The sequence below is a fragment of the Tachysurus fulvidraco genome, chromosome 24 (genome assembly GCF_022655615.1).
Source record: "Tachysurus fulvidraco isolate hzauxx_2018 chromosome 24, HZAU_PFXX_2.0, whole genome shotgun sequence".
Classification (NCBI taxonomy): domain Eukaryota; kingdom Metazoa; phylum Chordata; class Actinopteri; order Siluriformes; family Bagridae; genus Tachysurus; species Tachysurus fulvidraco.
In genome coordinates this window covers 8,869,734-8,882,022 of record NC_062541.1, presented here as the reverse complement: position 1 = coordinate 8,882,022, position 12,289 = coordinate 8,869,734, and the positions used below count along the sequence as shown (strand labels likewise).

The 12,289-nt window shown below is 36.9% G+C and overlaps 1 protein-coding gene across 2 annotated transcripts in view; it reads left to right on the top strand.

Annotated features, from left to right (window-relative positions):
- Nucleotides 1–12,289, top strand: part of vps50 (VPS50 EARP/GARPII complex subunit) — a 121,300-nt gene that overhangs the window by 77,915 nt on the left and 31,096 nt on the right. For both annotated transcript variants that reach the window (XM_027175608.2, XM_047807959.1), the window contains 3 exons: nucleotides 3,804–3,910; nucleotides 4,897–5,018; nucleotides 8,055–8,135. In XM_027175608.2, the coding sequence (XP_027031409.1) occupies nucleotides 3,804–3,910; nucleotides 4,897–5,018; nucleotides 8,055–8,135 (310 nt within the window). The remainder of the gene's footprint in view (nucleotides 1–3,803; nucleotides 3,911–4,896; nucleotides 5,019–8,054; nucleotides 8,136–12,289) is intronic.

Here is a 12,289-nt window from a genome sequence, read left to right as displayed (position 1 = left end):
TTCAGATTTTTATGGATGGATAGATGGATGAATAGATGGGCGGGTATGGATGGATGGATAGATGGATGGATGGATAGATGGTTGGTTGGTTGGATGGATGTGTGGGTGGTTGGATGGTTGGTTAGTTGGTTGGATGTGTGGGAGAGCAGGATGGGGTGTGTTAGGTTGATTGTGTGTTGACATGGATGGATGTGTGTGGGGGGTTTGTGTGTGGGTGGATGGGCTGCTTGGATGGATTGATGGGCTGGTTGGTTGGATGAATGGGCTGGATGGATATATGTATGTGTCGTTGTAGATTTCTGGGCGAGTGGATATGTGGACATGTTATAAACAAAGTAATATTTAATTACTCTATATAATATTATATAAGTGAATCTAAATTGAATATATACAATAAACCATAATTACGAAGCAAGAACTTTTTTACAAAGTTTTAATAATTGCTCATTTAGGTAATTATTCAGCCCTTTATTCAGCATTGTGAAGGCACCGCAGGTCCTTCTGTAAAACCCTCGGCTGAGTGTAGTGCTATTTTCTACTTGCTCTCCATGCGATTCCTTAAAAAGTACTCTTCTAAGATGACAGCGATCTACATCTCCAATCACTGTGAATAATTAAAGGAGTCATTATGTTGTGAACACTGATGAATTTTCAATCTGTGTTTCCTCCACTGCTCTGACTGCCACATCTTCCTCCAGCACAATCACACTTGACTTGGCACACTTAGGGGTTATTATATGAGACAGGCAGCTGCAGAGGGATTATAAATGTAATGCTTAGTATGCTTGCAGCTCAATTGTTTCCTGTATAACATGTATTCAATCATTGACAATGCAGGATAGAGTAACACGTTAATTACTAAAGCCTCTCCAACCGCCTGATGAATTCTCTATATTTTAAAGAATATTTAAGATTGATGCATTATGTAACAAAAACAGGATCTCATAGTGAATTAAACTCTTATTTTATTCTTAAACAGACATAATGTTTTGTTACTAGCGTATTTTAGAAAACACTCAAGGATTGGTCCAATCTAACAGATCTATTCTATTTCACAGAATTTCTAGCTTGTTGTTTAACTAGCTTTAACAAACCTACACAGCTCGGCTAAGACCTAAATCAAGAAACTAGCTAGCTAATGCTGGATATCTCTGTCATATTTTTACTGAGGAGTTGTCTACGTTTAGCTAACTAGCTAGCTAACTTTGTTATGGCAGCATTTCAGCTTTCAAAGCGACATCATCATGCTGTTGCTGTAATCATACAACATAAATCATGTACCTTGTATGATTATAGCTTCTGTATACTGTAAAGTCTGAGTTTATATAAAAGATTTTGATATGTCTGGTTTTTGCAGACTAACACACCACTTAGTATTATTTATGGCTTGCTCATTAGGGATAAATACAAAAATAAGCTTTACAATTTCCCTTTTTTTTATATTTTTTTGTGAGGTGGCTGGCACAATGTCCGTTGTTAAAAGAGCTATACCATTAAAATTTATTTGGCACCTCTGTACAGCGGATGTGATTTCTTCATGAGGTTCATCCAGTCATCCATAGGCTAGTGATGTAGATAGTGTTGTTAAAATTTTGTTCTTTATGTAGTCAAGAGGTTCAAGCAATTACATTTGACCTTCTAGCTCAGTTTTCTCAGCTCAGCTTTCTCAGCTCTTCATGATGGTAGCTCAAAGAGAATGTGCCAGATCTTCAAACCTTAAGTGGCACCAAGATGAATCATTAAATAAACCCTGAAGTGAAAGAGAGGATATAAGTTGAAAATGATCCACAGTAAATACACAGTACGAGTCTAGTGGCAGTCGAGACTCGTTTGTAAAGCTTCACTTTATTTCAAAGTCTGTTAAAGCCAAGGGGTAAATCGATGCTACGAGGAAATGCAATTTATCGACTAATGCAATATATCCAAAATGTATCTCACCACAGTAAACAGCTTTTTCTTCTGAGCATTTCAAATAGTATAATCCTTATATTTATCTTTTTTATGGAAATCTTTAAATAAGCAGCGCTCAGCAGTGCAACATTGAACATGCTGTCTCTCTTGGCTAAAAACATCTGCACTTTCCTCCAAAGTAGTTAGTAATCAAATCCATGTCGTGATGTGTTGCAGACAAGAATCTTAGTCCCTCCAGGATTTTGTATTCGCAGAAATGAAGAAAATCTTTAGAAATGACTGCAGATTTTGTTCAAGACGCGTCATGTGACGTCAACGCAACACGCATTGAGCCAAATCCATCTTCGATCCACGTGTCTCAACATGAGTACAGCAGTCATAGAAAGTCATTCTATACGTATCTGCACTGGGAGGAATTAAAAAGAAGGATACTTTGATTAGTTTTCCTCAGAAGCACAAAAAAATCACAATCTTTGAAAAAAGCTGCCGTAAATCCAGGAATTTTTGTCTGCAGCAATCACAAAAAAGAAACTGCCCATAAATTGGTGTGCCAAGCTTGTAGTGTCATACTGAAATAGATTTTTTAGGCTGTATTCGCTGCCAAAGGTGCTTCAACAAAGTATTGAACAAAGGCTTTGAATACTTATGTACGTGATTATTATTATTTTATTTTCATTTTTTTTTAAATAAATAAACTTGCAAAGATTTTACACAAAGGCAGTAACATAAAATATGGAGCAAGTGAAGTGCTGTGAATACTTTCTGGATGCACTGTACTACTATAAATACTTTAGATTTTTAGATTTAATCACGTCTTATTTAAGCTCAGCACCAGATATTAAATGATGTCTAGATCCACGTAATAACAGGTAAGTATCTGTAATCTTACTAACATATTTCTATGTACAGTGTGTAATGAAGAAGCTTGGTTTGAAGTAGGACAAAATTCCCATATTAGAGCAATCCACTGTAATCCGATCGATCCGCATTTAATATGCTTTGAATCCTTTACTGCATGACGGGAATCATTTTTCATGCTCACAGCATACATGGAGATGTTAGCATGCATCACAAGCAGTGCAAAATGCCCCATTTATTTTATAGCCGCTAATGAAGCAGGCGACATGATAGTGCAGTGAGTATCGTTACGCTTCACAGCTCCAGCCTCCTCTAATCTGTCCTGAGCTCAGATTACTGTCTGAATGGAGGTTCTATGCATCTTCTCTGTGTCAATGTGGGTTTCGTCTGTCTTATACAGTACATTTTGCTCGTATTGCCATTAGGTGCATTGAATACTGTAAATTGGCACTAGCTGTAAATGAGTGTGTGCTCATCTCATCCAGGAGAGTTTCTCATCTCATCCATCCTCCTTTCATCTCGTTCAGGATGAGTTTCTGTATCCACTGCAGCCTTGACTAGGAAGTTCTTATCTTACTTGACATGACATTAGCAGCAGATCTTATGTTGTGTAAAGTTTGAGGTGGAGCCTTCACGCATCGCACAGAAGCTCAATTGGAATGAGATGTGGGGAATTTGGAGGCAAGGTCAACACCTTTAACTCTGTTTGTGAACATCTGGCAGGACATAATGTTCTGCTAAAAGTGATGTGGCCACTGCCATGAGAGAAGACTTGAGAACTGAATGTTGTAACTGTTTCTTGCTGCTGCCTAATATATTATATTGTAATACCAGATAATCAATATTATTCACTTTACCTCTCAATGGAATTAATGTTATGGCTGGAAGACTCTGGTCCGAGTCTGTATTTATATGCTATCTATCAGCCATTGTAGTTTTAGCAAGGTGTCTTTCTTTATAATACAAAACCTTAATAATGTGTTTCATGCAGTGATTTATTTATTTTTTAATAAAATCATATTGTGTGTGATCAGCGTGTCCAGAGAGACTCTCCGCAGCAGAAAAAGATCTGACTACAGTCTGAACAAAGTCAACGCCCCCATCCTGACCAACACCACTCTTAACGTGATCCGTCTGGTCGGTAAGTAGTTGACCTTTAACATTTTGTTCACCTAAACTAAACAGAACAGAAAAGAACAGTGACCCCATGCAAGCGACCTCGATTTGCAGATCAATTAATAAGCTAATGGCAGAGGTGTGTGCATCGCCTATGCTCCTTGCCATTAGATCCGTTTTGCATTTGCCTCCCCGTCTCTTTCAAACTATTTATAGCAATCATAATTTGTCTGATGCATCAGCCAACGTGGCAGTTTTGACTCCATTAGTTTCTAGCTCTTTAGTAGAAATAAATGGATTAAATTAATATCGAAGGTGTCTTTTTTTACGGTTGCTTTTCTCTGTGAATGTCGATGTTTGGTGTTTTTGTAACCCAAAAATAAACTGGGAAAAAAAACAGGTTCTGTAATCTGCAGTTGTTTTCTAGGAAAACGGGAATTGTTCTCTCTAATTCTTGACAATTACATTCCAAATTATAAACAGATTGTTTCCCCTGTTTTTTAGGATGAAGCCTCTCTTGAGAACAAAAAAAGATGAACAAACAAATTAAAAGCCCTCCTCAGCATAAACACAGAGTTTTTTTTAATAATATAATTTCGTTCTTATTCGATCCTAACTATATTACCATTTTACGTATACTTGATTATTTTGTACGTAAACTCAATTGCTCTGCCTCAGAATGCACGGAAAGTCAATGTCCAACCAATAATGACTAATCCACCTGCAACTTTAGATCTCATTATGATTGACTTGTGTGCATTTCTGAAATTATTATGATGTGATCTTGCTGTAGGAGTGTATTTATAACCTCACAGTATAGGCACAGTATATTCTGTATTTTTATATTACTAGCATAACTTAGATCCCTATATAATATACCAGCTTATCAAACATTGAAGATAACTACTGGACATGGCTTGGTCCTTTTAAAATAATTGATCAATGAATCTTACAGTTTCGTTAGCTTTAATAGACTCTTGTTCTGACTACTGTTCTTGTTGTCTTTGGCAGGTAAATACATGCAGATGATGAACATTTTAAAACCCATTGCATTTGACGTCATCCACTGCGTGTCACAGCTGTTCGATTATTACCTGTACGCCGTGTACACCTTCTTCGGCCGGAACGACATGGTATGATCAGTTAATCCATCTCTAGATTAAGCAACGTTAAGCTGAGCTCTGAGCGTGAATATAAACGTGTCTGGATATATCTACTGATAGTTATATCCAGACAAACTGCTCTTTTATGTTGTTTTTCTGTTTTTCCTTTTCCTTGATGCATAAGAGAATATAACAGCATGTTTATAAATCTTTCGCAGCAGTTCGTTTTCTCGTGGGTGTCCTGCAGATCATAATTACTGCTATTATTATCAGAGCAAACTGAGCTTTATGTGACCTGGTAGGAACATTGAAGCAGGATACGGACGCAGGTCTCGAAGTCTGTTTCACTTTTTTAAAGGGAAAATCTTTTCATTTTAAAATCCGTTATAGTACCTCCTGGAGTATTTATACTTTTTTTTGTCTTCTGAGAGACATTACTGTTCAAAGATATTAGTTTCATGATGTTCTGCTTAAAAATACAATAATTCGTCTGATATACAGGGTTGTTGTAGCCTAGTTAAGGTGTTGGACTAAAAATTGGAAGGTTTTGAGTTTGAATCCCATGTCCTCCAGGCTGCCTCAGTTGTAAAAAAAAAAGATAAAAATGTAAATTATATAATTTTTTTTTTATATATTTTTTAGGACATATTATAGAGAATAGTTTGTGTCTATCTGTATGTGGAGCTTTAATGGAAAATGACATGTCATAAACCACCATGACATGTTTATACTAAAATATTTGTGAGGTATTTTGTTTGCTAGTCTGTTGGTGCTGTTTTTTTTTTGTTTTTTTTCCTGTAGGTGATTTGAAGGACATTGCTAGCTCCATTGTTTAATAAAAGGACATAAATCCAGTTTTTGTTGAAATCCAGTTTAGAATTAATGAAAACATCGATGCAAATGATCTAGAGTTCAATATCCAGAATGCATTGCAGCTTTACAACAAAGGATAGTGATCTACAGTAGAGTTTCCAAGTGGAGGGCCAAGAAGTTCAGTGCGATGGATAAACAACAGTATAAAAGATTTCCCACTGATAGCAGGTATTCGAGCCTGAAAACATGTGAGAGTTAATTAAGAATTCTGGACCAAAATAAAAGCAGCATGTAGATTGAAGACAGAACTTCAGAATTTTTTATAAAGTAAATCTTGCACACCACATGGGTGATGTGGTAGCTTAGTGGTTAAGGTGTTAAGGCTGATTGGAATGTTGTGATTTCCAATCCCAGGTCCACCATGGCTGAGTGGTATAAAACGAGAGCAAATATAAGTCGCTCTGGATAAATTTAAGCCACAATGCCTTAAATGTAAAGTGTAAATGTAGCACATCTTTCCCCATTGCAGCAGTGGAGCTAAATCTTCATATTTACAACACATCTGAACTAATCTGTGCATTTGTATGTGAGCCAACTGACTCTATACACGTACAAACTTCAGAGGGCGATTTCCTTAAGAAATGAGTTACAGTAATATTTGTGCACCACCACAATGCGGGCTGTAGCGCCAGCCATTGCATCAACCTCGCCACTGAAGATTGCTTGTTTAAAGTTAATAACTTGCCCCAAGGCACTGAGTGGAAAGAATGGGGAAGAGAAAGATATGGAGAAGCACCGAGACACTGGGGAAAATGAGTCACCTCTGGGGCGATGAAAGGCCTCGCAGACAGGCAGAGTGCCAGGCTGAGCAGAGTCATTCCACCTCTACTGATAGAGCAGACGTTTCAGTAACAAATGGCTCTTTTTCAGATTGTTAATTTAAGCATAAGTGAAGGCTGTGATATAATTGACCACCTGACATTCAGGACTTTGCATTGAAATAGAAAGATTGCTTTTGTTTGTATGCTGTAGCGGCTGTCTATATCAGTAGTTATATTAAAAACCAAGGACGTCTTTTATATGTGATTCCAAAGAACTGACCTTTGAGTGCGGCTTTACATTGTAATTGAATTGCTTTTGGTTTTGGATGATTTATTTTTTCCTACATAATTTTTATTTTCAAGCATGCTCCGTCTCCATCCACACCCACCTCAGGCAGCCGTCCGGCCGCTCCGAGACTGGGCTGCTGGGTAAGAGTGTAGTGTGACTCTCCTGTCCATGTCTTCAGCAACATTCATTTATTCATTCATTCGTTTGTTTGTTTGTTTGTTTGATGGTTTGTTCTATAACTAATGATGTACTTTAGCTTATTTTTCTGCACTTAGTGGTTTAGAACTTTTTCTATAAATCTCTCTCTCTCTCTCTCTCTCTCTCTCTCTCTCTCTCTCTCTCTCTCTCTCTCTCTCTCTCTCTCTCTCTCACATTCACTCTCTCACTCACTCTCTCACCCAGATTGCTGAATCTAGTTTAATATTTACATGGGTTTATATTTACACACTTGGATTGTGTTAAATGTGGAACTATTTAAATTACTGATATTACAAGCATTAAAGCATTAAAGCTGTTTAATCTTAGCCTTTGCTCAAGTGTTGTGCAGATGATCTGTATGACAGGATAAACATACGAGTAGTGAGATTTATGTCTCGATATGTTTTGTCTGTCCTCTTTAAAGAGTGCTACTGTCTTCAGTTTGAGCAGCGAAAACTCTGTGAAAAGAATGGGTAGTCCGTAATAAAACAAATCTTGTGGTGAAAACATTTCCATTTGGCAGGCAAAAACAATAAATCACCTTTTGATCCTGTCTGTGTTTGGTTCTCTGGGTTATGTAGATGGTTTTTCTTGAACATGATTCGTGTGGTTCCCCAGAAATTTCCAAATTACAGTACCCCAAAGTTTTCCCTGACATGTTGCCATACAATCAGGCTGCAGTCAGTTTTGGTTTGGCAGATCACAGATCACTGCATTAATCCATGCACACACTCCATGATCTGAGTAAAACTGTGCTGTAGTTCCTTAGGATGATCAATCGTGAGAAAGAGTTCCTAATATCTCAGTATCCTTTCCTGCATGTGTGTGGGCTTGGATCTCTAATTGTAAAAAGTAACTGCATCAGGAGTGTGAATGACTTTCCACAGTGTGTGTGTTGTAGAAAAGTAACCCTGACTATGTGTTGTTCTTGTCTCTTTGCTGCAGTATGAATCATCCGGACTGGGGCTGATTAGCAGTAGACTGAGGACGACACTCAACCGCATCCAGGAGAGTCTCATAGACATGGTAAAAAAAAAAAAATCCTTAAAATATGCCCTTGTTTTTCTCTCCGTCTATTTATTTCTCATTCCTCACTGGCTTTCTACTCATTTGTGCCAGTAACAAGTCTGTTGTGTTCCATCTTCTGTTTTTCTCACAGTCATTTCTTTGTTTGATTCTTCTCTTTCCTTACTTTTTCTCTCACTCTCTTTGCCCTGCTTTCCATTTCATATATAAATATATAAAACTCTGACTGTGAAACTGAGTGGAAATGGTAGTGTGCATTAAGCCCAGTCCTCCATAATCCATCATCATTCTCTATCATCTCATGACCCCTAGCCGTCAGCCAGCAACCCCAGGTGAGTTAATCGCCCCATGCACACTTAAATAGCCTTGCTCTTTTTTTTAAATCCACGTCCTGTGCTTTCCATTGTGGCCCCCATTAGGCTGTCTGGGTGCGATGACCTGCCACCTTTAATACAGCACACACACTGAACAGAAACCTTCAGTACTGATACACGCTCATTAAATGTATAGATTCAGCTATCTTCTACCTCACACACTGTCCAGTCCTAAGACTGATCGAGGTTGGGTTTCACAGCTTTCATTTTGTATTGTTCGATTGGGTCATATGGTGCTACTGAATGGTTTTCTGGCATCAATCAATATGAGTTTCAATATAAGTTAGGGGCAATTAACACTTTAAAAAAAGACCCTGAAATAAAAAATATGTACAGTATCTACCTTGTCAGTTCATGCCCCTGGTTTAATAAAATTAATTATAATTATAATGACAACACTACACACATGCATCATATCACATAACAGATGACTCTTAATAAGAGCAGAGTCGAGCAGTTAAAGGAGAAGATATAAACAGCTATAAATAAAAATAATAATTATTTTTATTTTAATATTACCCGGCTGCTACACAACTTGACACCACATAACACTATTACTAATAGGCAAAGAATTAAAATAAATAAATAAATAAATAATGATGATGATGATGATGATAATTGTTATTAATAATAATGCACAGATTCATTACAGTGCATAAAACTTACATAAATATGATGTTAATAGTCATAAAAGGCACTTGATGACACAACTTTAACAGGCACTTACATTTTTACTGAGATTAATCCAGTGGTGTGGAAACGTCTCTTCTGAAAAAGCTTTTCTTTCCCAGCTACCTGTTTGTTTCCCCCCTTTTCTCTCTCTTCTTAGCATGTGGCTCTGTCTGATATGTTAGCTTTACAATCCAGAAAAATCTCAAAGGATAAAACCAGCTGTGTTTTTTTTTGGTCTGAAAATATTGCTTCACTTGCGTTAAATGCGTTACAGAATGGAAGAAATATGTGTTCGTTATATCATATTTTCACCGTATTGTCAGTGTCTCTGCAGTGCCTGACTTTATCTTTTCCCACTGAATCCATTTAAAAAAGAGATTTTATTTTATTTTGTTATTTTATTAGTCAATTTAATTTCTTGTGTAAAATCCATGTGCTTTTATTACTACAGATTATTTCTGCTTTTTTGAATGTATATTTTTTGTATATTATTTTTCCAGTTAATCTTGCTCTGTGAGTTTAATTCCTGATATGAATAAAGAGTTTTATTTGTGAAGTGGGTATGAGGTTAAGCATCACTAAAGAAAGCAAAACACGAAGTGAAAAGTCAGACAAAACATTACGACTAAGAAATAAACAAGGATCCATGACTAAGCCAGAAGTTTAAGGCAGCCATCTTGATAGATTGAGCAAGAACATTAAGTGATGGAATACTTTCAGCTTTAGGTTTCCACTTTAGTAAACATACCAAGCAGTTGGTTCCTGCAGAGAACTCTCCTCACCGCCGAGTAGTATAAATAAGAGTGTCTGTGGTTAAATCCAGTCAGAATGAGTTACTTCATCAACCATGTCACAACTGGACTCTCTCACTCTCTGACTTTTTTCCTCGTGCGTAAAGCTTTTAGGGTGTGTTGGGATGTTAGATGCTGTTTTTTTTTTCTCTGTCCCTGAAGGTCTTGGATACATTTGAGACACAACAAGTGAGACACGACATCTCGTTCCACTGCATGTCACGGAATGACAATAAAGCTAACTTGAACTCGAACTTGATTTATATGGATGAATATTTGGAGTCTGGAAGATTTATTTATTTATTTATTTAGCATTATGCACAAAATATCTTGAATATAATCAAATCTTTGTAATGTTTCCTATTATAAGATTATGGTGAACCAAATATCATTTCATTTTTAAACATATTTCCAGACATTGCATTATGTCTATTTGTATTAGTATTGTCTCTATTACTATTGTATGTCTGAATCCAGATCTTTAACCTTGATCACAATACATCATCTTCTGAAGATGAATAGCTGTAGCTCATTTGTTTGCAACACAGTGACATGACCTCGTTCATTTTATGAACAGCAGATTTCCATATCTGCTCTGGAAAATCTGCCTAAATTCATTAAAAAATAACACTTTTGTGAATCAGAGCTTCATTAGCTACATTGAGTTTTGCTTTGTGTAAGTGTGACTTCAGGGCCGTCATACCACGGTTAGAACTGTAAAAACATTCAGTGAGTTATCGGGCGATTTTGACTTTAATGGATATAACAGCAGTACAACAGCTACTATTCTTGTTGTGGAAAATGATCACATCCTACGCAAGTAGTGCTGCTGTAATTCACTCGACTGTTAAAAGCAATTATTTAAGAGAAACAATGCAGTAATTTCACAATTGATTGATTGTTGTATTTCAGTCGATCTTCATCATAGGTTGCTATTATTTTATTTACTTTCCCCCAAATTGCTGATTGCTCTTCATGTGAGATTGGGTAAAAAAGATCTCATGTTTCATCATTAGGAAACAAATAATCTGTCGTTATAGGGAGGGTGAGTTCTTAACTATTAATGAACATTTCTTTCGCAAATTCTTGATCCCTTTTGAGTTGTCCCGCAACCGAGGTAGCTACAAAGCAGCACAACAAGAAGCATCTGCTATACTACTGCTTGTTGACGATGTAGTATATAGTGAAGTGCACTTGATTATCAGTAAACATTTTAATGAGAATCAATTCTTTACTGTGGACGGTTTCCTACTCAATCCTCAAAATGCAAAACAATTATACGTGACAGGAAACGGAAAGATCTGCAATCCAGACGTCTGTGTAAAATGTTTTCAGCCATCATATCTAAAGAAAGGTCAAGTCAACTACATAACTACCGAAAGGACCATCGAGAAAGCACTGAGGGATAAAGTTATACCACTTGAGCTTATTGTATCAAGTCCACTGTTACATTTATTTGTAAAAATATATTAGAAACTTGTTGAAAGCTCTTGTAGAATTATGATTTCACAAGTCTCAGCACAGCTGTAAAGAGCAGTTTTGCAGCTCAGTAAGAGCACATCCCTCCTTCAAAGCAGTGTATTTCCACTACAACTGCCCTGTCTGCACACCTACAGCAGTACAGTATATACTCCCAGCCATTATATCACACGTAATTACCACTGGTAGCAACATAAAGATAAGAGCTGGAGAGCTTTTCCCGTGTGAACACTCAGCCAGAGCGACCTGGCCACTAACACAGGCTTAATGATGGAGCTTTGTAGTGGAGATCATACAGATGAGGGTCTGTATTAATGTTCTGCAGAATTAAATTATTTTTTTTTTTAAAGCATTATTGCCATTACGGTGAATCTTGCTAGTGGAGCTCTTCATGCTTTTCCTAGAAAAGCCAGGGCAACCTTTTTTTTTTTCTTTTTTTTTTTGAAATAGAAGGAAAAAATGTTTGAGACAGAGCGTTTAGTTCGTCCTCCCACACACAGCTATTTCTGCTCAGCTCCTTAAATCATTCATCACCTAAGATAAAGTCTCAGTCTCTGGAAACTTTTCCCCATCTCTTAATCATCCTGTTTGCCATGTCTATTCTTTTTACCTTGAGAGGATCGTTTCATTTCAATGACATAGCAAATCTACAGAATTATTGGCACCCTTTGTGAAAACGATTTTATAACCTAATGTGCGGCGATTTCTATTTTACTCAATTAGATTTAGCTCTGCAGTGTTCTAACATTCAGTCAAATTTTTTGGCACTCCTATAATTATGTGGTGAGAGTCTATTTTAGAGAATACCATTACTTAGTGTCTTCGTGAGAAGTTAGAG